Here is a 25898-nt window from a genome sequence, read left to right on the forward strand (position 1 = left end):
AGATATTTGACTCCAATGATGACTTAACTGAATATATTTTTAAGATCTGGTAGTTACCAATTTATATGCAACACTGATTCGAAGCTTAAAGGAAGGTAAAATTAGGAGAGAAAAAGAATCAACATTCCATGTACTTCCTCCACGCACCTTCCCCTCTCCTACCACACATTCTACTTTGAGAACTTGTTATATAGAACTTTCCTTTGTTGTTCTAATTCAAATGTGTTAATTGTGCTTTTTCATTTACAAGTCATTTAGAATGATTAATCTTCATTTTTAATCACTAACAACAAAAGCCATTTTAAAAGTTGAGATAGAGTATTTTATCTTTAGTCATTGAATATAATATAGGAGAATTTACTTTGAAAAGTACTTCACTCTGCTTGAACTGGAAAAAAATTTATCTTGTTTAAAACAATGCCTTTATGATTACACATTTAGATAATTTTACAAGACAAAGTATTGCCCAGAGAGAAGAAATCAGCATTCTTGGTGCAACCCTCAATGATTTGGCTAAAGAAAAGGAATGCCTGCAAGCATGTTTGGATAAAAAATCTGAGAATATTGCGTCCCTTGGAGAGAGTTTGGCAATGAAAGTATGTTCTGAAAACTGTGATTTAAAAGAAATGTTTGAACTTGAATCTGAATAAAATAATAGGATTTTCCCAATTTTTTTTTCCTTAGAGAGGTGAAACTTTAAAATCTGATTTTGAAATATTTCAAGATAGTCTTAGGAAATATGTGTTCAAATTCACTAGCTAATATTTTTAAATAAATTTTTCTCTCATCAATTTCTGATCAACTTTTACTAACAATAGCTAATTCAAACATCTCAAAATGTAAAGCATAATTTTTAAAAAGCAGTGAGACTGATTTATTTTTAAAAGCACACCAGAACTTAAATTTTCAAGTGGCCACCTTGGGAGGCAATATATTTCATTAAATATAATGAAGTTTATATTCAAAATTAGGAGCGTGTTTTTCCATCATCTTCAGCCTTTGAGAGTGGATCATATGGAACTGGTGAAAAAGTTGGGTGATAAATTTCATCCAACAGTTTTGTTGTTCAAACAATGACAAATGAAGGTGTTTTGAAATAGTGACCCCCTTTCTAGCTCATAAACTGATTCTGAAGGCAATTCCTAAGCTGTTTTCTACAAATGTCTTAAGCAAAGGCAGTATCACTGGCTTAGGGTCTTTCCCCTCTCTAAGGGCAATAACTAACTTTGAGGGTCTTTCCCTCTAAGGGAACTAATCCATTCACTCGTCCACCCATCCATCCATTCAACAAACATTCATGGACATGTACCAGGTATAGAAACTGGGGCTGAGTGGGCATACCTTCCAAAGGCCTACGGTATAATTCAAAGCAAGATAAAGAAAGATGCTGTTATGATGGAATTTGCCAAGCACCATAATGGCACACGCACGATGTATGAGTGAAGTTCGGCAGAAACCTCTCGTTCAGGCCAGGGCTTGGATTAGGGGAGGAAGAAGATCTAGGAAGCCTTCCACACAGTGATGGTGCTTATACTGCCCTGAAAGATGACTAGAAATTAGCCAGGAAAAGACTTAGAGAAAGGAGTGATCCAGACAGGTGGAGCACTGTTTAGAGAAAAGGTGATCCAAGCAAGTAGAGCAACTTATACGGAAGCCCAGTGGCTTTCATCAGAGAATTTGGTGAGATTTCTTGATACTTTAGTATGTCCAGAGAATAGAGTGCAAGGAGGGGAGTACGGGGGCATGAAGGGGGGTAAAAGATAAGATGGGATAGATAAGCAACAAATCAAAAATACCTGAGATGTTGAGTTTTGATACCATCATCATGGATGTAGAGAATCATTGAAATCATATAAATGAAATGTTACAATTAGATCTTTAAAGCATTATCCTGTCACTTGTTAATCCATGTAAAAAGTGGGCTGTAGGGAAATGAGAGTAGTGATAGTAGTTAGGAGTAAAGTGATAAGAGCTGTACTAGGAAGTGACAGTGTCTGTGAGAGACAGATAGCTCTGTTTAGGAAGCAAGACTGCCAGGATGTGCTTTCTGCTTAGGAGGCAAATGACCAGTTCCTTAAACACAGGACGCAGAGCAAGCTTAGTGAGGAAGGTTATCAGCACGCCTTTGTGACATGAGTTGAATCTTGGATTTTAAGGTGTGCACAGAAAATTGAAGTTAACAGATTTGGGTATCATGAGCATAATTGAAGTTGTCAAAGTACACGAGGTAGTAAATTTTGGCTTAACTGGAAAAGTCTGATTGACTAATTTCATGTCTTCTACTCTGCTAACTGTACCAATATTATCTTCTCCTTCACAAAGAATATTGAGTTGCAAGTCCATTTCAAAATTGAGTATTATATAGGATTATGAATATAAACACATCCATCCTATGAAGGGAAAACAGTGTTACACATTCAAAAGAGGAAATGTTCTATACAATGATATTTCAGAGCTGAATTTTTAATACCTTTCAGTGAAAAATAGTAGTTTTATTAGTTTAATCTGGAGATTACATTGGAAAGGTAATTACTATGGAAAAGTCTATATTATAGTGAATAAAGTGAATTTTGTCTGGTAATCATAGTTTTTTAAAAGTTGTTCTACTACTTGATACCAATTAAAGTTAGAAAATTCAATAGCAAGTTTGCAGATTTTTGAATCATAAAAGTCAGAATTATTTGTATAAAATTTTAGTTTGTTTCTTTTTTCTGAGTAGATTATGACCACCCTGTCCAGGTTGAATTTTTAACAATTAACTTGATCTGTGTCTCTGATTGGACAAATATATTGAGATTGTACAAGGATTATCAAGTTGATAATGATATAAATTTTAAGAAATGATGCTATTAGGGTCACATTAAGAGAAAAATAGTCTAGGAGGATATGTTATTGGATTCTATACAATAATTTTGTTTGCCCTGAATACTTTTGCAGTATTTTTAGAGAATCAAGGAATTTCTGTTGATAAAAGAGAGATCTTTTTAGGCTTATAAGCCATGTTTAAATATTAACCAAGCAATAGTTGTCAGAAATACTAGAAATTCAGTTATCTTTTCAGAATTTATTTAGAAGTGTGTTAAGTTGCATTTCGAAAGCATTTGTAAATATTCTGTAGTAAGCAGTATTTTCTCTTTGAGTTTTTCCTCCATTGACTGTGATTCTTTAAGGGGTTTAACAGTTTTGCTAATGGATATTTTAACCATACTTCAGTATCCATTATGGCCAGATATGGAATCTGTGCCATTCTGTCAGAAAACAGAATGGGAAACCAGAGTTAAAAATATCCTAGAGAGGAACACATGAGTAAAGGAGAATCACACACACACACACACACACACACACACACAGAGTTGTCTCTGATGATAGGAGCAGCACTGTTTGGGAAATACAGGTTTAATTTTCGTCTTGTTAACTTGGTTACTAGGATTTGAAAATTTAAAAGGCAAAGTGAAATCTGGTTATTTAGTGGAAGAATAATTTTTCTACTTTTTAAGGACTTATGTTAGTGCTAAGTATCTATGTGTAGTATCCATTACTATTTCAGGATCAGCTAGTTTTTAAAGGAGGACATCTGGAAATGGTATTGATGGGATTAAGATATTCCCCCTCATCTCAGTCTTGATTGATTCCACTAATTCTACTCCCTCTCCACACCCTTAAAAAAGAAAAATAGAAATAATTTATTTCTTATACTTTTGTTGTAGGCCTGCTTACTAGCTTACACCTAAAATTAATAGTATACTTAATATAAAGTAATCCCACTGTAACAGCTTTTTCAAGGTGATGTTGATGACTGATATATATGGTGTACTTTGTCAAGGTCATTATTCTTAATAACTAAATTTAGTTTTACATGATTGACTTTCCTGGGTTTTATAACATGAAGAAGTAAGGAAGGAAATCAGTCCTATTTCCAGTAGAGAACCCAGTGCCAAATAATTGGGTTTCCTCCTAAAACAGGGTGCTTAAGGGGTTCTTATGTTGCTGGGTCACTGCACAAAATATCTTTTAATGGCATTTGATGTGATGATCTCATATCAATATACCTAAGTATAGTCTTTGTTTTGAGGAGCAAAATCAATTGTTTTTATACAGTACAGATACTCACATTAATATATTAAGCATTAGTTTTAAAGCGTAGCAAAGAATAAAACACAAGTGTTTAAAAACAACTGTAAATCAAAAAGGTGGGAAATTCTTCTAATATATTCACTTTTAACAGAAATAACAGTTTAAGATAATTTTGTATTTAATACTTATATTATTTTTCAAGGAAAAGACCATTTCAGGCATGAAGAATATCATTGCTGAGATGGAACAGGCATCAAGGTAAATCACTTACTCAAGAAAGATTTGATCACTTTTTGGGGGGCAAAGTACTATGTTAGGTACAAAGATAGAAACAAGGGGCTTAGTGCTATGTATAAGATGCTAGCTCTCTAATATTGAAAGGAGGCCTGAGTCTGTTTGAGAAAGTAAAGGGAAGATATGGTGTTTGCCAAAGATAGGAAAGAGAAGAGCATTCAAGATAGAAACAATAGCAAAGAGCCACAGAAAACCACAAGTGGGGTTCAAAAGTCTCTGGAATGACAAGTAGGTGAATATGTTGGAACCCAAAGCATAAGGGGAGAAATGAAGGAGGGGCTAGGCAGGCAGGCAGAGGCCTATGATACAGACAGATGAGCCTGTGGGCAGTGAGAAATCACTAAAGGCTGGTGAGATTTTTTTTGTCAGAGAGATTACACAGGCAGAATAGGTGATAAGGAACTGGGCTTGGGAGGTTGAGGGACAAGGGTGTGGTGTTTGTGAGGGAAAGAATCTAGGAAAATGCCAAATGCTAGTGATGAATACTAAACATAATGAACCTACATGGAAAAAGATTTTTCTTTGAAGTTTCCAAGACCTTCTTGTAGGTATGTCTAGTAAGCAGTCAAATATAAGAGTTGAGAGTGTAAGGAAGAGGCTGAGGCAGGGGTGATCATTTCAGAGTTGTCTGAGTGTAGGTAGGGTTGGGAGTCTCAGACATGAATAGGAACTGTCAGAGAGAAAGAAGGGCTGGCATGAGAAGAATCAGGAGGCTAAGGGTTAAGCCCTGAGAACCACTCATTTTCACAAGGGCAGAGGAAGAGGAGCATCTAGCATCTAGAGGTAGGGCGATGACTTTCTTATACTTGAGCATCAGAAGTTGTGAATCTGTAACAAATCGTTGACTACTGTGTATATTTATTTGGCATCTTTTTCATAGTGTAGTGTTGGCAACACACAGAAGCTTCAATGCACTATTTTTACAGTATTTATTCCTGGAAATTTAAATATGTTTAAAACTCTTTAAATGTTTTCATGCTGTCTCTTCTGTCTCATGAAAATTTGATTCTGTTTCGGTAAAATGTCTCTTCTCATGTACTGCCTGATTTGTGGAATAGACAGTCTACTGAGGCCCTCATTATGTGCGAACAAGACATTTCCAGAATGCGCCGGCAGTTGGATGAGACAAATGATGAGCTGGCTCAAATAGCCAGGGAGAGGGACATCTTGGCTCATGAGAATGACAATCTCCAAGAACAGTTTGCTAAAGCTAAACAAGAAAACCAGGTATACTTGTTCCTAGAATCTTCTTCTCTGAGAAGGATATGTTTCTTCTGAGCCACAGCCCTCGTTTTCATTTCATAGAAAAGCTCGGGCTTTGGAACCAGCCATTTAAAAAATCTTTATTACACAGAATATGCCATGTGGTTTCTAAATGAAATTTTCAAACATGCGGTTAAATATTAGAGAAAAGAGAACAGGGTTGTAACATTTGTATTAATTCTTAGGAAGTACTTCCTTAGTGAATGATAAATATTGGAAAAACTAGCTCTTAGGAAGTACTTCCTTAGTGAATGATAAATATTGGAAAAACTAGCAAATGAAGATAACCTTCAGAAATGGTTAAGAAAAGAGTAGGTTTATGTGATGGACTATTACTCTTAATATGAGTATATTGACCATGCCATGTTATTTGGTTCTCTTTAGAACTGTGATTCTTTTTAGGAAAATTTCTCTTATAATTAGTTCCTCTCTAAGCCAGTACAGTTCAGTTTTATCAACAGCTCTCCTTACCAGTATCGCTTTTAATTTTATCATTAGAAAATTTTCCTTGAAAACTTTCTTCCCCCATTGAAATTCTTCAATACAAATGATTTCCTTCACTTTGCTGTCACTCTCAATGTGTTTAGTTTGCATCATAAAAGTCTGTATTTTTAAACTGTTAAATAATTTAATTTACATAATCAGATATAAAGATGCCAAGCTTTGTTAATTATTAAAAAGTTGTTTGAGGTGTTAAAGTAGTTTGTTCAAAAGTTAATGAACACTGGGATCCTGGAACAGAAAAAGGACATTCCATAAAAATGGAAGGAATAGGAATAAAATATGGACTTCAGTTAATAGTTATGAACATTGGTTCATGAACTGTGACATGTAGTATACTAATATAAGATGTTAATAATAGGGAAAACTGAGTATAGCCTATATGGGCGCTCTCTATACTATTTTAATAACTTTTCTGTAAGTCTAAAACTTTTAAAATAAAGTTTAATTTTTAAAAGTTAATAGCAATAAAAACAAGAGATGTGAATTTATAGATTCTACTTTTGTGTGCTCTATTTACAGCTAAAGCAAACAGGCTAAAGCTAACTGTAACTAATATTTATGAAAATTAGATGAAAAGCTTTCATCTTTACCATGAAGTTATATGCTGTTAACATTTTTTTACTGATTTTCAATATAGTTTAAAATTTTTATACTGTCTTTTACATGAACTTTTTAATGTAGCTGAGATAAAACCACATACCACTTTACATCATGCTTTGTTCTACATGAGAAGACAACAGAGTGAAGTATTTAAGACTCACATGAGTGCAAGTCCCCTCTCCTGGCTGTGTGATCATATCAACTGTAAAAATGGAGAGTAGATGAGAATATGCCTAGCAAGAACTTAGAGCATCTAGCATTCAGTTCAGTTCAGTTCAGTCGCTCAGTCATGTCCGACTCTTTGCAACCCCATGAATCGCAGCACGCCAGGCCTCCCTGTCCATCACCAACTCCTGGAGATCACTCAGACTCACGTCCATTGAGTTGGTGATGCCATCCAGCCATCTCATCCTCTGTCATCCCCTTTTCCTCCTGCCCCCAATCCCTCCCAGCATCAGAGTCTTTTCCAATGAGTCAACTCTTCGTATGAGGTGGCCAAAGTACTGGAGTTTCAGCTTTAGCATCATTCCTTCCAAAGAGCATCTAACATTATCACTTGATAAATATTTTTTAACTGTTATTAGCTTACTATAACACCATAGTTGTTTGTTATACCTTAATAAACATGTTTTATAATCAGAAGAAAATTATTACCATAACAATATACAAATGTTCAAGAGTGAATTTTTCCTATGTTTGGGTCATAGGGCGCAAATGTAGAAGATGGACCACTCTGTGGACTGCAGGTTATTAAAAAAAACCCATATCATAGAAGATTTGGAAAACAGAAACCTTAAAATAATTTCTTGCTCAATACCATGATTTTAAACAAATTGAGATGTTTTTAGTGTTAAATCCTGATTTTTTCAAATATGCATTAACATTTTTCTCTGTTATTAAAAAATTTTCCAAACATTTTTCATGGATGCATAATATTCTATGTGGTTTTACCACTAGGTGGATACTGTTATTTATTGCATCATTCACCTAATGAATGAATATTGTCACATAGCAAATAATTCCTCGGTAGACATTCTTTTTCATTAGATTTTATAGATTTGCTTTCAAATGGAATCAAATGCTTATGGTGTCATTTCAAAATTAAGAAACCTTCTGAGTGGACGTGAGTATAGTGAATACCCATGTATCCATCTCTTACCTTTAACAAAAAGCAACATATTTGTCTTTCTTGTTTTTATGAGCTTTTAAAAATGTCTCTTAATACATCACCAGGTAGAAGATCACAGATTTGCTTTCCTCAAATTTACATTTATTCCAACAGTACATAAAAATGTACATTCCTTGCCATATCTTTGATTGCTAGTAAATTTTAACTTTAAGTATTATCCATTTGTGGCTCCTTTTTTGTGAATTGTGTTTGGATTCTTTGTCCACTTGCTGTTTGGACTCCTGTGTTTTCTCATCTTTATATGAGATTTATGTATTAAGTATATTAATTTTAGTTATCATCTTGTAAATATTTATGGTGGTTTTGATGCAGAACAATTTTTAGTTTTTTTGTAAAATCTGTCTTTTTCTCATAGGCACTGTCTAAAAAATTGAATGATACTCATAATGAACTTAGTGACATTAAGCAGAAAGTTCAAGACACTAATCTGGAGGTTAATAAACTGAAGAATATATTAAAGTCTGAAGTACGTATATATTTATTTTCCCTTTGAAAATATTTATTTTCACGAGAGCTATTGATTGATTGCACTCATAGGAATGGCTGCATCAAGTGCATTTCTTTAGTGCACAGAATATTCTAATGTTGACAGTTTTGTGTTAACTGTATGTTTAGAAGGTCACCAATATCCAGAAAGGTAACTCAAGAATGCACCCCTTTTGTTTTGCCACTTAGCCATTTTAGATAAGTAGAACCCTCCTAACTGGATGGAGGACAAAGGGCCAGAGTCAACATGGGCTCACTTATATTTGGAAATGGTAATTGACAATTACAAACCTTTGACAAAGAGGCTTCACCTGATTGTGTAGCCAATCAGAATTGATCACTCTGTTGTGGGACCATCTATTTCTTAGGGCCAGAGGGCAATGACTCTCTTCTCCATTTCTCTGTTAGTAACCAGTTGACATAAAGCTGTAGGGCAGTTTTAAAAGATTGATATACAGTAAGTGCTACAGAAAGTTAAAGAGGGTAAAAATTGATGTGAGTAAAATCCAATTTATGTATACTGTACCATGTACCTCCCAAGTACATACTCTGTACACAACTGTTATTTTTAGTACAGTAATAGGAAACACACATCTGATTCCTATTGGCACATTGGGAATATCTGAATCTTAAAAGCCAATACAGTAGATTAGTATGTTAACTTGTTAATCAACAGACTTGGCACAGATCCTTCTTATTGGTCAAGGTACCATGAGACCACAAGGTGGCGATATTAACCGAATTTCAACCAATCTCATGATTAATCATATTTGTGAGAACTTAAATCTTGATTTGAAAGTCTTGTACAGTTAGAGGTGTTGTTTATTGTAATTTTGGCAGTAAATTTAGCCCAGTGTTTCTGAACTGTTTACTAACAAGTAGGAGAGAAAAAGATCTCAGTTCAGTTCAGTTCAGGTGCTCTGTCGTGTCCAACTCTTTGCGACCCTATGAATCGCAGCACGCCAGGCCTCCCTGTCCATCACCAACTCCCGGAGTTCACTCAGACTCATGTCTGTTGAGTTGGTGATGCCATCCAGCCATCTCATCCTCTGTCGTCCCCTTCTCCTCCTGCCCTCAATCCCTCCCAGCATCAGAGTCTTTTCCAGTGAGTCAACTCTTCGCATGAGGTAGCCAAAGTACTGGAGATCTAGAGTCTTTTTAATTAATTACCAGAATTATAAATAAGTTTTTAGAATGAGTTAGTCAAACCATACTATTAAAATAATTTTTTTTAAATATATTTTTTAAAAGTAGCTTCATGATTATTACTCAACATAGTATATTGTTTGTGGAGCTGATTGTTTTCTTTTAGAAATAAGCTCCTACTTTAGTCAGTCTATAGGGTCTAACAATGTGTTTCTCATTGTACGCCCAGTATATACTTGAATGTATATGTATGAATAGTGTTTATCAGCATAGTTTCATATTTTACTTCTGAGCAACTTCAGGCAAGTTGTTAGAACAGAGAGCAAAAGTGAATCATAGAACAACAGCCTATGATGGAGAAGATTAAGGCTTGGGTTATGAATGAAAAGCAGGAACCAGATAGGAAATACACCAAACCCAGAGAATTATCAGAAGCTGATGCTTAAGATATGCAAGCGGTCAGAAGCTCTGTAGTCACAATACCACCCAAGAGCAGCCAGAACACCAGAATACATAGATACAAAAGGTCAGGTCAAGGCAGAAACTCAGAAACCAGACTAGCAAGTAGTCAGCAAGCAGATATATAGGGAAAAGAGGCAGTAAGGAGTTTTGTTTAAACAAAAGCAAATGTAAAAACATATTCATTGAGGTCTGGAAGATAAGAGTAAAACCATAACCTTACTAGAGTGTGTGTGACTCAGGAACCGGGGCAGATCCTGGGCCCGTTCCCTTTTGTTAATTAGTGATTGACCAATTTCTAAACTGAGAGTGTAGACAGGATTCCTTGAGGTTATGCTGTAGATGGTCCTCTTGACAAGTAAATTCCTAGTGACTTGGCAAATAATGTTTAATTTGCATCATATGCTTAACATTTTACTCTTTTAAAGTAACACCTAAGATTTGCTTTTTAGGAATCTGAGAACAGGCAAATGATGGACCAACTCCGAAAAGCCAATGAAGATGCTGAAAATTGGGAAAATAAGGCCCGTCAAGCAGAGGCAGATAACAATACCCTCAAATTAGAACTAATCACTGCTGAGGCAGAGGGGAACAGGTTAAAAGAAAAAGTAGATGCCCTCAATAGAGAGGTCGAGCAGGTAAGTTTGGGAAAATATGCTTGTTGTACATCCTGCATCATATTTAAAAGAGTTTTGTTTGCCTTTCCATAAATTAAGTGTATAACAAACACTTAGGTTGTCTAAGTAGACTTTGTAGTCTGTCTGTTAACTGTTCTCCACACTGGTTCTCTAATCTCTTACCTAACCTGCAACTATTAATAGAATAATCTTTAGCATTTTAAAAAATTAGAAAATATTTCAAGCATACAAAAACAGTGGCCTCCCCAAAAGTAATATAAAAGGGCCTATAAGCCCACATCCAAGGTTGAAGAACGCTAACATTTTGCCATATTTATAAAGAATATATTTATCATTTAAATAAAGTGTCTTTATTTAAAGAAACAAAACATTGCAGACCCAGCTCGCATCCTTTTCCTCCCCCGCTCTTGTGGTTGGTGTGTAGAACTTTCATGTCAGTTGTATAACTCTCTTGAATATATTTGTACTTTATCTACATACCGATCACCCACAAATGATGTATAATGTTTTGTGTACCTTGAGTTTTGGGGGGGTTGTTGTTTTTTAAAAAAATTTATTAGGGTATAGCTACTTAACAGTGTTATGTTACTTTCTACTGTACAGCAAAGTGAATCAGCTGTATGTATACATAGATCCCCTCTTTTCCAGATTTCCTTCCCATTCAGGTCACCACAGAGCATTGAGTAGAGTTCCCTGTGCTGTACAGGAGGTTCTCATTAGTCATCTATTTTATACATGGTATCAATAGTATATATGTGCCAATCCAAATCTCCCAGTTCATCCTATCTCCCCCTTTTCCCCCTTGGTACATATGTTTTTTTCTTTACATCTGTGTCTCTGTTTCTGCTTTGTAAATAAGATTGTCTATACCAATTTTTTTTTTCAGATTCCACATATGTATGTTAATATATATTTTTCTCTTTCTGACTTACTTTGCTCTATAATAGGCTCTAGGTTCATCCACCTCATTAGAACTAACTCAAATGTGTTCTTCTTTATAGCTGAGTAGTATTCCATTGTAATGTATGTACCACATCTTCTTTGTCCATCCCTCTGTCAGTGGACATTTAGGTTGCTTCCATGTCCTGGTTATTATAAATAGTGCTGCAGTAAACTCTGGGGTGCATGTATCTTTTGGAATTATGATTTTATCTGGATATATGCCCAGGAGTGGGATTGCTGGATCATATGGTAGCTCTATTTTTAGTTTTTAAAGGAACACCCAAACTGTTTTTCATAGTGGCTGTACCAATTTATTGAGACATTCCCACCAACTGTGTAGGAGGGCTCCTTTTTCTCCACACTCTCTACAACATTTATTGCTTATAGATTTTTTTGATGATGGCTATTCTGACAGGTCTGAGGTGATACCTCATTGTAGTTTTGATATGCATCTCCCTAATAATTAGTGATGTTGAACATCTTTTTCATGTGCTTTTAAGCCATCTATATGTCTTCTTTGGGAAAATGTCTATTTAGATCTTCCACCCATTTTTTGATTGGGTTAATTGGCTTTTTTTTTATATTGAGCTGCATGAACTTCTATATTTTGGAGATTAATCCTTTGTTGGTTGCTTCGTTTGCAAGTGTTTCCTCCCATTCTGAGGGTTGTCTTTTTGTTTTGTTCATGGTTTCCGTTGCTGTACAAAAGCTTTTAAGTTTATTTAGGTACTACTTGTTTACTTTTGTTTTTATTTTTACTATTCTAGGAGGTGGATTGAAAAAGATCTTGCTGTAATTTATGTCAAAGGGTGTTCTATGTTTTCCACCAAGAGTTTTATAGTATCTGGCCTTACATTTAGGTCTTTAATCCATCTTGAGTTTACTTTTGTCTATGGTGTTCTAATTTTATTATTTTACATGTAGCTGTCCAGTTTTAACTTCCTGTTTTAAATTTCACAGATTTCTTCTCTTATTTTTTTCTTTTCTTCTCCGTCCTTTCAGTCTGCTTCTTTTTCCAGTTTCCTAAGGTGGAAGCTTAGATTATTGACTTTAGATCTTTCTTCTTTTCTAATAAATGCAGTCACTGCTACAGATTTCCTTTAACTACTGCTTTCACTGCATGCCACTAATTTTGATAAGTTATATTTTACTTTAGTTAAAATATCAAAATATTTCTCTTGAAATTTCTTTTCTGAGCCATGTGTTACTTAGAAGTGTGTTGCTTAATTTCCACATATTTGGGGATTTTCCAGTTATCTTTCTGTTATTGATTTCCAGTTCAATTTCACTGCGGTTGGAGAGCATACTTAGTATGATTTATATTTTTAAAAATTTGTTAGGCTGGGACTTTCCTGGCAGTCCAGTGGTTGGGACTTCGCCTTCCAAAGTGCAGGGAGTGTGGACTCAGTCTCTGTTCCAGGAGCTCAGATCCCACATGGCTCAGAGCCAAAAAACTAAAGCATTAAAAAAAAGCATCAATATTCTCACAAGTTCAATAAAGACTTTCAAAACGGTCCACATCAAAGAAAATCTTTTTAAAAATTGTTAATGTATGTTTCGTAGCCCATATGTAAGTCTACTTAGAGAATATTCCACATGAGCTTTAGAAGAATGTGTATTCTGCTGTTGTTGCATGAAGTTCCTAGGCCTGTCAGACCCAGCGATTGGTGCTGCCAGCTCAGCCGCGTCCTTACTCGTTCTCTGCCTGCGAGGTGGGCCGCTTCCTGCTGGGGGCGTGCCGTGTCCCCAGCCGTAGCTGTGGGCTCTGGTGTCTCCCCTTGCCATGCTGGCTTTTCTTCCTTTATGTGTGTTGACATATTGTGTTGTTAGGTGCATACACGCTATGGGTTGTTATGTTTGGTGAATTAAGCTTTTTATCATTATTTATTGTCTCCTCTTTATCTCTGGTAAGTGCCCTTGCTCTGAATCAGCTTTGTTTGAAATTCGTCTAACTACTCCAGCCTTCCTTTGATTTGTGTTTGCATCTTTATATTAAAGTGAGTTTCTTGTAAATACATATAGTTGACTTTTGTTTTTTCCCCATTCTGACACTCTGTATATATAAGTCCATTCATATTTGCAATGATTATGGATATAGCTGGGTTAATAATTATCCTATTTGTGACTGTTTTCTATTCATTGCCCTTGTTTTATGTTTATTTTTTTCTTTCCCTCATTTATTGCTTTTCTGGTTTTAGTTAAGCATCTTTTATGATTATATTTTATCTCCTAAATTAACATATCAATATACTTCTTTTTTTAAAACTTTTTAAGTGGTTACCCTACAATTTTCAGTATACACTTATGACTACGTCTGCATTTTTAAATAGCACTATATGACTCCGCGAATAGTGCAGGTGTCTTTAACGTTGTATTTGAAATTCCTCTCTCCCATCCTTCATAACATTACTGTCCATCATTTTACTTATCCATGATCTATAACCACTGAATAAATTATTTCTATTGTGTTGAACCCACTGTTATCTAGTAAATTAGTTAAAAATAAGAAAAATAAAAGATCTTATTTTACCTTCATTCATTTTGTCTCTAATGTCCTTCATTTATTTGTGTAGATATGAGTTTCTTACGTATGTTATGTTACTTATTTGAAAATCTTTTTTCAACGTTTCTTCCAAGGAAAATCTACTAAAAACACAACCCAGGGATTGAACCTGGGTCTCCTGCATTGCAGGCAGGTTCTTTACCATCCAAGCCAAAAGGGAAGCCAATGACCACCATCAATTCAGTTCAGTTCATTCCCTCAGTCGTGTCTGACTCTTTGCGACCCCATGGACTGCAGCACATCAGGCCTCCCTGTCTATCACCAACTCCCAGAATTGACCCAAACTTATGACCATTGAGTTGGTGATGACATCCAACCATCTGATCCTCTGTTATCCCCTTCTCCTCCTGCCTTCAATCTTTTCCAACATCAGGATCTTTTCCAGTGAGTCAGGTCTTCGCATCAGGTGGCCAAAGTATTGGAGCTTCAGCTTCAACATCAGTCCTTCCAATGGATATTCCAGGTTTGATTTCCTTTAGGATAGACTGGTTGGATCTCCTTGCAGTCCAAGGGACTCTCAAGAGTCTTCTCCAACACCATAGATCAAAAGCATCAATTCTTCAGTGCTCAGCTATCTTTAAAGTCCAACTCTCCCATCCATACATGACTACTGGAAAAACTATAGCCTTGACTACATAGACCTTTGTTGGCAAAGTAATGTCTCTGCTTTTTAATATGCTGTCTAGGTTGGTCATAACTTTTCTTCCAAGGAGTAGGCATCTTTTAATTTCATGGCTGCAGTCACCATCTGCAGTGATTTTGGAGCCCCCCAAAATAAAGTCTGTCACTGTTTCCACTGTTTCCCTGTCTATTTGCCATGAAGTGATGGGACCAGATGCCATGATCTTCGTTTTCTGAATGTTGAGCTTTAAGCCAACTGTTTCACTCTCCACTTTCACTTTCATCAAGAGGTTCTTTAGTTCCTCTTCACTTTCTGCCATAAGGGTGGTGTCATCTGTGTATCTGAGGTTATTGATATTTCTCTCAGCAACCTTGATTCCAGCTTGTGCTTCATGCATCCCAGTGTTTCTCATGATGTACTCTGCATAGAAGTTAAACAAGCAGGGTGACAATATACAGCCTTGACGTACTCCTTTTCCTATTTGGAACCAGTCTGTTGTTCCATGTCCAGTTCTAACTGTTGCTTCCTGACATGTGTACAGATTTCTCAGGAGATAGGTCAGGTGGTCTGGTATTCCCATCTCTTTCAGAATTTTCCACAGTTTATTGTGATCCACACAGTCAAAGGCTTTTGCATAGTCAATAAAGCAGAAATAGATGTCTTTCTGGAACTTTCTGGCTTTTTTTATGATCCAGAGGATGTTGGCAATTTGATCTCTGGTTCCTCTGCCTTTTTCTAAAACCAGCTTGAACATCTGGAAGTTCACAGTTCACGTATTGCTGAAGCCTGGCTTGGAGAATTAGGGGCATTACTTTACTAGCATCTAGTCCTTGAATCTATTTGTTGCTTCCACTGTATAATTGTTAGGGATTTGATTTAGGTCATACCTGAATGGTCTAGTGGTTTTCCCTACTTTCTTCAATTTAAGTCTGAATTTGGCAGTAAGGAGCTCATGATCTGAGCCACAGTCAGCTCCCGGTCTTGTTTTTGCTGACTATATAGAGCTTCTCCATCTTTGGCTGCAAAGAATATAATCAATCTGATTTTGGTGTTGACCATCTGGTGATGTCTATGTGTAGAGTCTTCTCTTGTGTTGTTGGAAGAGGGTGTTTGCTATGACCAGTGTGTTCTCTTGGCAAAACACTATTAGCCTTTGTCCTGCTTCATTCTGTACTCCAAGGCCAAATTTGCCTGTTACTCCAGGTGTTTCTTGACTTCCTACTTTTGCATTCCAGTCTCCTATAATGAAAAGGACATATTTTTTGGGTGTTAGTTGTAGAAGGTTTTGTAGGTCTTCATAGAACCTCTCAACTTCAGCTTCTTCAGCATTACTGGTTGGGGCATAGGCTTGTATTACCATGATATTGAATGGTTTGCTTTGGAAATGAACAGAGATCATTCTGTCGTTTTTGAGATTGCATCCAAGTACTGCATTTCGGACTGTTTTGTTGACCATGATAGCTACACCATTTCTTCTAAGGGATTCTTGCCCACAGTAGTCGATATAATTGTCATCTGAGTTAAATTCACCCATCGCAGTCCAGTTTAGTTTGCTGATTCCTAAAATGTCAATGTTCACCCTTGCCATCTCCTGTTTGACCACTTCCAATTTGCCTTGATTCATGGACCTAACATTCCAGGTTCCTATGTATTAGTGCTCTTTACAGCATTGGACCTTGCTTCCATCACCAGTCATATCCACAACTGAGTGTTGTTTTTGCTTTGGCTCTGTCTCTTCATTCTCTCTGGAGTTATTTCTCCACTGATCTCCAGTAGCATATTGGGCACCTACCGACCTGGGAAGTTCATCTTTCAGTGTCCTATCTTTTTGCCTTTTCATACTGTTCATGGGGTTCTCAAGGCAAGAATACTGAAGTGGTTTGCCATTCCCTTCTCCAGTGGACCGCATTCTGTCAGACCTCTCCACCATGATGCATCTGTCTTGGGTGGCCCCACACGGCATGGCTCAAAGTTTCATTGAATTAGACAAGGCTGTGGTCCATGTGATTAGATTGGTTCATTTTCTGTGATTGTGGTTTTCAGTCTGTCTGCCCTCTGATGGAGAAGGATAAGAGGCTTATGGAAGCTTCCTGATGGGAGAGACTGACTGAGAGGGAAACTGGGTCTTGTTCTGATGGGTGGGGCCATGCTCAGTAAATCTTTAATCCAATATTCTGTTGAATGGGTGGAGCTGTGTTCCCTCCCTGCTGTTTACCTGGGGCCAAACTATGAGCAATGCAAAGAAATAGAGGAAAACAACAGAATGGGGAAGACTAGAGATCTCTTCAAGAAAATTAGAGATCCCAAGGGAACATTTCATGCAAAGATGGACTCGATCTTTGGACAGAAATGGTATGGACCTAACAGAAAGCAGAAGATATTAAGAAGAGGTGGCAAGAATACACAGAAGAACTGTACAAAAAAGATCTTCACGACCCAGATAATCACGATGGTGTGATCACTGACCTAGAGCCAGACATCCTGGAATGTGAAGTCAAGTGGGCCTTAGGAAGCATCACTACGAACAAAGCTAGTGGAGGTGATGGAATTCCAGTTGAACTATTTCAAATCCTGAAAGGTGATGCTGTGAAAGTGCTGCATTCAATATGCCAGCAAATTTGGAAAACTCAGCAGTGGTCACAGGACTGGAAAAGGTCAGTTTTCATTCCAATCCCAAAGAAAGGCAATGCCAAAGAATGCTCAAACTACCGCTCAATTGTACTCATCTCACATGCTAGTAAAGTAATGCCCCTAATTCTCCAAGCCAGGCTTCAGCAATATGTGAACTGTGAACTTCCAGATGTTCAAGCTGGTTTTAGAAAAGGCAGAGGAACCAGAGATCAAATTGCCAACATCTGCTGGATCATTGAAAAAGCAAGAGAGTACCAGAAAAACATCTATTTCTGCTTTACTGACTATGCAAAAGCCTTTGACTGTGTGGATCTCAATAAACTGTGGAAAATTCTGAAAGAGATGGGAATACTAGACCACCTGACCTGCCTCTTGAGAAACCTATATGCAGGTCAGGAAGCTACAGTGAGAACTGGACATAGAACAACAGACTGGTTCCAAATAGGAAAAGGAGTACGTCAAGGCTGTATATTGTCACCCTGCTTATTTAACTTATATGCAGAGTACATGATGAGAAATGCTGGGCTGGATGAAGCACAAGCTGGAATCAAGATTGCCGGGAGAAATATTCAATAACCTCAGATACACAGATGACACCACCCTTATGACAGAAAGTGAAGAGGAACTAAAAAGCCTCTTGATGAAAGTGAAAGAGGAGAGTGAAAAAGTTGGCTTAAAGCTCAACATTCAGAAAATGAAGATCATGGCATCTGGTCCCATCACTTCATGGCAAATAGACAGGGAAACAGTGGAAACAGCGTCAGACTTTATTTTTTTGCGCTCCAAAATCACTGCAGATGGTGATTGCAGCCATGAAATTCAAAGACGCTTACTCCTTGGAAGAAAAGTTATGACCAACCTAGATAGCATATTCGAAAGCAGAAACATTACTTTGCCAACAAAGGTCCGTCTAGTCAAGGCTATGGTTTTCCCAGTGGTCATGTATGGATGTGAGAATTGGACTGAAAAAAGCTGAGCGCTGAAGAATTGATGCTTTTGAACTATGGTGTTGGAGAAGACTCCTGAGAGTCCCTCAGCCTGCAAGGAGATCCAACCAGTCCATTCTAACAGAGATCAGCCCTGGCTCTTCTTTGGAAGGAATGATGCTAAAGCTGAAACTCCAGTACTTTGGCCACCTCATGCGAAGAGTTGACTCATTGGAAAAGACTCTGATGCTGGGAGGGATTGGGACCAGGAGGAAAAGGGGATGACAGAGGATGAGATGGCTGGATGGCATCACCAACTGGATGGACTTGAGTTTGAGTGAACTCCGGGAGTTGGTGATGGACAGGGAGGCCTGGCGTGCTGTGATTCATGGGGTCGCAAAGAGTCAGACACAACTGAGCGACTGAACTGAAGTGAACTGAAACTATGGTGGAGTTAATGAAGATAATGGTGCCCTCCCTCAAAAGATCCCATGCATGTACTGCTACACTCAGTGCCCCCAACCCTGCAGCAGGCCACCACTGACCCATGCCTCCACCAGAGACTCCCAGACACCCACAAGCTAGTCCGGGACAGTCCTCTGTGGGGTCACTGCTCCTTTCTCCTGTGTACTGGTGTGCACAAGGTTCTGTTTGTGCCCTCCAAGAGTCTGTTTCCCAGTCCTGTGTAAGTTCTAGCAGCTCTGTGGTGGGGATAATGGTGACCTCCTCCAAGAGGGCTTATGACATACCCAAGTCTTCTGCACCCAGAGCCCCTGTCCCTGCAGCAGACCACTGCTGACTTGTACCTCCACAGGAGATGCTCAGTTCTGTCTCAGTCTCTGTGGGGTCCCTGGGTCCTGGTGCACACAAGGTTGGTTTGATCCCTCTGAGTGTCTCTGGCGGGAATGGGGTTTGATTCTAACCACGAATTCGTCCCTCCTACCATCTTGCTGGAGCTTCTCCTTTGCCCTTGGATGTGGGGTATCTCCTCACAGCCTCTCCAGCACTTACTGTCTTACTGGGGTTTCACTGACCTTGGACATGGGGTATCTCCACATGGCTGGTCCAGCAAAGCACAGCTGCCGCTCCTAACCTTGGACGTGGGGTATCTGGTTTGCCCTATTTGTTTTCCTTCCCAGCGATCATAGTTCTGTGCTACCTTTCATCTGTTGTCTGAAAACAGATTTTCCCTCCTATATTTTGTTCATTTTTCTAGTTGTTTTTGGCAATAGGGTAATTCAGACCCTGTTAATCCCTCTTGTCTAGATAATAGCTGTTTTAAGGCCCTTGTCTGCTAATATAACCTTTTTTCATTTTGCATCTGTCTACATCAACTAATTTTGATGCTTGTGGATCACTTCCTGTATCTCATGTCTTTATATATATATATATATATATATATATATATATATATATACACATACATGTCTCATATATATATATTTAAACTGAATGCTGGACGTTGTGGATTTTACTTTGTTGAATATTAGATTTTGTTGTCTTCCTTTAGGGAGTATTGAATTTGTTTTGGCAGGCTCTTAAATTACTTGAATATTAACTAATACTTTCAAGATTGTTTTTAAGCTTTGGTAGGGCAGATCTTAAGTAGCCTTTCCTGTAAGACTAGTTTAGCCTCACCCCTAAGATGTGACCCTTCCAGATTCTCTTTTAAATGCCCAGTCCAAGGTGTTCCATATTAAAGAGTTTCTTAATGAGGATGAAAGAGGAGAGTGAAAAAGCTGACTTAAAACTCAACTTTCAAAAAACTGAGATCATGGCATCCAGTCCCATCACTTCATGACAAATAGAGTGGGAAAAAATGGAAACAGTGGCAGATTTTATTTTATTTGGTTCCAAAATCACTGTGGACAGTGACTGCAGCCATGAAATTCAAAGATGGTTGCTACTTGGAAGAAAAGCTATGACAAATCTAGACAGCACATTAAAAAGCAAAGACATCACTTTTCCAACAAAGCTCTGAATAATCAAAGCTATGGTTTTTCCCATAGTCATGTATGGATGAGATGTGGACCATAAAGAAGGCTGAGTGCTAAAGAATTGATGCTTTCAAATTGTGCTGGAGAAGACTCTTGAGAGTCCCTTGGACTGCAAGGAGATCAAACCAGTCAATCCTCAAGGCAATCAATCCTGAATATTCATTGGAAGGACTGAGGCTGAAGGTCCAATACTTTGGCCACCTAATGCAAAGAGCTGACTCATTGGAAAAGACCCTGATGCTTGGAAAGGTTGAAGGCAAAAGGAGAAGAGGGTGGCGGAAGATGAGATGGTTAGATAGCATCACCGACTTAATGGACATGAATCTGAGCAAAGTCCAGGAGATGATAAAGGACAGGGAAGCCTGGTGTGCTATAGTCCATGGGGTTGCAGAGTCAGCCACGACTTCCCAACTGAACAATGAACCATCAGGGTGATCATTAAGAACTTTTCACTTTCACGGGCTCAAACTTTGCCCCCAGCTTTGGCACATTTGTTACCAGCTGACCTTGACTCATTTTCTTTGTTTTTGGCATGTGAAAATTTCTCTTTCTTACCTACAAGTTCAGCTATAAATTGCAAAAATAATTTTTTATTCTATTTTATCCAGAAGATTTTCCTCTTAGCTTAATCAGCAATTTTACTAGAACCTGAAACATTCCATATATTCTTTTCAAAACATAAAACTGATCACATAACCTCCTCTGTAAGATCTTTCAGTGGAAGTAAAGACCTAAATTTTATTGATACCTGGGTTACCAGGCTCTGTTTTGTAATTTGTGTGTGCTTTCACCTGTGTCTCTTTTCACTCTTTGCCGTGGTCTCTGAGCTCGAGACATAGGAGCCTTCTCTCTGCTCTTGCTTCACACTTGGCATCCTCCAATTTGAAAAGCCACCTTCCCCTCACACATTGTGTATCCATTTGCTTTTCAGATCTCAGTTCAAGTGTCATTGACTCAGAGAAGGCTTTCTTGACTTCCCCGATCCTCTCAGTCTAGGTCGCTTCCCTGTGTTACAGTTTTTTTCTCTAGAAATGTTTGCCTAATCTGTATCTACATATTCATCTTTATGATTATTTTATTGACCATGATCCCCCCATAGTCTGGAAGCCTCATGAGAACAAAGACCATTACCATTGGCTATGCATCTAGGCACATCGTTGGACCATAGAATATGCACAAGAAGTATGTATGGAATGGATGGACAGGTGGCTGAGTCGGGTGGATGGATGGATAGAAGTTTGTTTGAAGAATGTGTGAGTAATTGTATGAGTGAGGGAGGAAGGGAAGGAGAAAGAGAGGAGTGAATTTTGGCTAAATAACTTATTCCAGGAGCAATTTTTTGTGTGTTGTACTTGTGAAAACACTTATAAAAGCGGAAAAGTTTCTTTGCTTGCCTCTTAGTTCTCTTAGCCTCATATAATAGCAAATACTTCTCTGTAGGTGGCAGTGCACTTACATAAGAACTTTTGCTGAAAAAAAAAAGGAGGGGGGAGGAAATTATCTTGAATATTTGAAAGCATTTATATAACTCAAATCTCATTACAGTGTTTAAAACATGCTCTTATTTTCTATAATATGGATATATCCTTAATTTATAGTTACCCAGTCTATTTCCCTCAGAGGTATTAGCAAGTGTTAGAGAGTTATCAGTCGTCATTTTATGATATGATGATCCATATCAGCATGTCATTCAAGAATGGAGAAGTAGGCATAGTGAATAAAACAGTGGCTAATGTTTTATCTTTAATAGCAACAATATTTACATTATAGAATAATTGTAACTGTGGCAAATATAGACAGAACTACAAAGATATATATATATATGTCGACTAGCTTTGGGGCTGAGACTTGTAAGTTGGTTTCTCAGTACATTAAAAAGAATGACCAGCTGACCACTTTACTCATGGATTTTGTATATGAAAATTTGAAACTGGAATTTATCTTTCCCAGAATGTTTTGTACATACTCTTACCGTCTACATCAACTAAAGTTCTTTATAGGGACTTCCTTCCTTTACCATTTCATGGAATGTCCTTGACCATTCCCTGTCCCATGGTTAGGGCTACATGCTTCCACTGCCGGAGGTACGGGTGTGATCCCAGGTTGGGGAATTAAGATCCCACATGCTGTTTGGCAAGGCAAAAAACAAAGAGAGAGAGAGAGAATTCCTTGTAATCTAAAAGTACCGTCATTAAAAGATTTGTCTTGCTTTGTTTTCCGTGTTGTGGGTTTTTCCCACGTTAAAAAATATATAATCTGTCCTTGCAGCACTTAAATGCAGAACGGTCTTACAAGTCCCAGATTGCTACTTTACACAAGTCTGTTGTAAAGATGGAAGAGGAGCTTCAGAAGGTTCAGTTTGAAAAAGTGTCTGCCCTTGCAGATTTGTCCTCCACAAGGGAACTGTGCATTAAACTTGACTCCAGCAAAGAACTTCTTAATCGACAGCTGGTTGCTAAAGATCAAGAGATAGAAATGGTATGTCATACATTTTTAAATGGTTCTTTTAATAATGCTACCAGTGTAAAATTTTTTGTAATTTTATAGAAACAAACTTTTTTTTAAATAAAATGCTACAGCAAAAAGTATGTCTTTCAACTTTAGATTTTATGTTTAAAGTCCAGGATATTAATTTCTGTTGTGTTCCAAACCATTCAAGACCATAACAGAGACTCTTCCTTTGTGTGCTCTGCATTTACTTTTAGTTAAAGGAATGATAAAGCACACTGACATACCAGTCAGCGAAGAACCTCGAGGTTGAGGTTTATCTAGCTAAATTATAATTGTAATGATATTGTTTTAAGCTAAATTTACTATTTGGCTGAGTTCTTTTCAACTGTAATTCACTTGATTTTATCTACCATGTGCCTGATGCCTGCCATCATGCTTACCATGTGAATATAATGCTCAAAAGGTACAGTCCCCTCCTCAAAGACCTCCTGGTATTGACATACAAATAATTTGGGGGTGAATGTGATACTAATAAGAAATACTCAAGGTTTCAGAGAGGAAATTCCCATTGACCTGTGGGTGTCAGAGAGGAGGAGTTCACTAGGGTGTACTACTGAACTCAAAAGGAATGAGGGAATAGCTTAGGCAGTGGTATGGAGGTATAAATAAACTCTGGAGTGAGCAGTAAGTCATTTGCAGTGGCCAGTGTAGCATGCACAAGTGACTGAGATGCATCTGAAGAAATAGATGGGACCTGAATCCTAAAAGGATGTACGTTACAGTTGCATAGTATAATTGAAATATCAACATTTTGGCTATGTTTACATTTCTGTTATTATCACCCTGTGTTGAACTCCTTATTTTGTTAGCCTACTGCTTGTTAGGAGGTATGATGCATTTGAGAACGGTGTGTCTTGTTGGCTTCTGTAAGAAGTTCCATGTAAAAACGGATGCACAATTGTCCTTAGCAGCATTCTTCATAATTGCTAAGAAGTGTAAATAACTCTAATATTCCTGCATCTATGCAAGGCAATATTATTTGGCAGTAGTAGTAATGAAGGATTGATAGCTGCTAAAACATGGAGAACTCTTGAAAACATTACACTAAGTGAAGGAAGTCAGTCATGTAAGACCACACACACACACACACACACATAGAGTATGTTTCCATTTATGTGAAATGTTCAAAATAAAGCAGATCATAGAAAACAGATGAGTTATTGCCTAGGGCTAGTGCTGGGGCAGAGGTAAGGGAGTGACTGCTAATGTGTACTGGGTTCCATTTTGGGATAATGAAAATGTTCTAACAATAAACTGAGAATGCGGTATGATCACATAGCTCTATTAATACTCTGTTGGCCAAAAAGTTTGAGTTTTTCCATAAGGTGTTATAGAAAAACTCAAACAGACTTTTTTTGTCAACCCAATATACTAAAAACCATTGACTTGTACCATTTAAATGGGCTAGTTGTATGGTATGTGAATTACATCCCAATGAAGCTGCTGCCAAAAAAATGATGCTCCATTTTGTATTCCCACCAGCATTGCCTATTTTAATGTTAACCAACACAATTAAGACATTTGCCAATTTAATAAACTGCAGCATCAGTTCAACCAAAAGAGGTTTTTCTCCTCTGAATATTTAGCAACGTCTGGAGGTATTTTTGATTGTCACACCAGGGTTGGGGGGTGCTATAGACTTCTAGTAAGTAGAGGCCAGGGATGCCGCTCAGCATCCTGTAAGGCACAGGGCAGCTCCCTATACCAAACAGTTACCCAGCACAAAAGATCAGTAGGGTCAAGGCGAAGAAATCCTGGATTACAAATACCATTTTGCTTTAAGTTATGTTTCTTTGATTATTAATACAAGATATATTATTCTCTATGTTTACTAATTAGCTAGCTATATTTTGTAAATTTTCTGTTCATATCATTAGTTCATATTTCTCATGAATTAGTTCATATTCCTTTTATTAGTAAGATATTAACTATTTACTGAGTTTATTTTCATCTGGTTTTTTTCCTCATAAATTTTGGTTGTTTATAATGACTGTAGATATGTTTGTTTTTGCTATGGTCAGACATCATTTTTAATTGTATCCAGTCTAAGAAGTTTTTACCCTACCTGCCTGCCCCTCTGCTAATAATTCATTTTTATTAAACTTTCTTTTCTCAGAGTTTTACATTAAATTTTAAAAATATATATATAATTTATTATAATGTATATTATGAGATAAAGAATATATTTTTTTCTAAATAGTGATGTCTGGTTTCCTCCTTTTGGAGAAGCATTTGGCCTATAGAATGTATTTTAGGCTCAAGATAACCGTCAAAAAGTGAAGTGTTCCATTGGACCATACAAGAGAGGGAATGTGTGATTACTCCTTATCTTTCTTAACCATGGAGTATGATGGCATTCCATCAGGAAGTTAGGCATTTGTAACTCACCCAACTCGGGACAAAGCAGTAGTCACAGATACTACCATGTCAGATACTACCATGTCAGATACTACCATGTCAGATTTGCCAAAATATATTATAAGAAATATCAAAGCTGGACATGGAAATTGTTTGACATTTAGGATTAATAACTCTTAAATTAATGAACCTTCTGATACTATCAGAGACTTGGGAAGTGATACTGTGTGTGTGTGCGTGTATCTGCTAAGAAGGACACAATTTCAAATCTAGAAATTAAATGTGGTTGTCAGTTCATAACAGAGAAATTTTATGAGTCTCTGATAATACATGAGTTAAGTGAACAAGTGGGAATAAGTATAGACATCTTCGTATCATTGTGCAGATGGAGAATGAGTTGGATTCTGCTCGTTCTGAAATAGAACTCCTCAGGAGTCAGATGACAAATGAGAGAATCTCCATGCAGAATCTAGAAGCTTTGCTGGTGGCCAATAGAGACAAAGAATATCAGTCTCAGATAGCACTTCAGGAAAAAGAATCTGAAATTCAGCTTCTCAAAGAACACCTTTGTTTGGCAGAAAACAAAATGTGAGTTGATTAGCAGTATGATAACATTAAGTCGAGTTTCTTAAGTTTTGGTACTTTATAGATTAGTGGAATTTTAAAGCTGGAATTTAGACCATTTAATGTCATAG

General features: G+C 37.3%; 1 protein-coding gene across 1 annotated transcript in view; it reads left to right on the forward strand.

The window, feature by feature from the left end:
- Positions 1-25898, forward strand: part of TSGA10 (testis specific 10) — a 99192-nt gene that overhangs the window by 59127 nt on the left and 14167 nt on the right. The window contains exons 11-17 of the mRNA XM_070379973.1: positions 442-596; positions 4277-4332; positions 5427-5595; positions 8280-8390; positions 10468-10653; positions 22603-22812; positions 25589-25791. Of these exons, the coding sequence (XP_070236074.1) occupies positions 442-596; positions 4277-4332; positions 5427-5595; positions 8280-8390; positions 10468-10653; positions 22603-22812; positions 25589-25791 (1090 nt within the window). The remainder of the gene's footprint in view (positions 1-441; positions 597-4276; positions 4333-5426; positions 5596-8279; positions 8391-10467; positions 10654-22602; positions 22813-25588; positions 25792-25898) is intronic.

The sequence above is a fragment of the Bos mutus genome, chromosome 11 (genome assembly GCF_027580195.1).
Source record: "Bos mutus isolate GX-2022 chromosome 11, NWIPB_WYAK_1.1, whole genome shotgun sequence".
In the NCBI taxonomy this organism is placed as follows: domain Eukaryota; kingdom Metazoa; phylum Chordata; class Mammalia; order Artiodactyla; family Bovidae; genus Bos; species Bos mutus.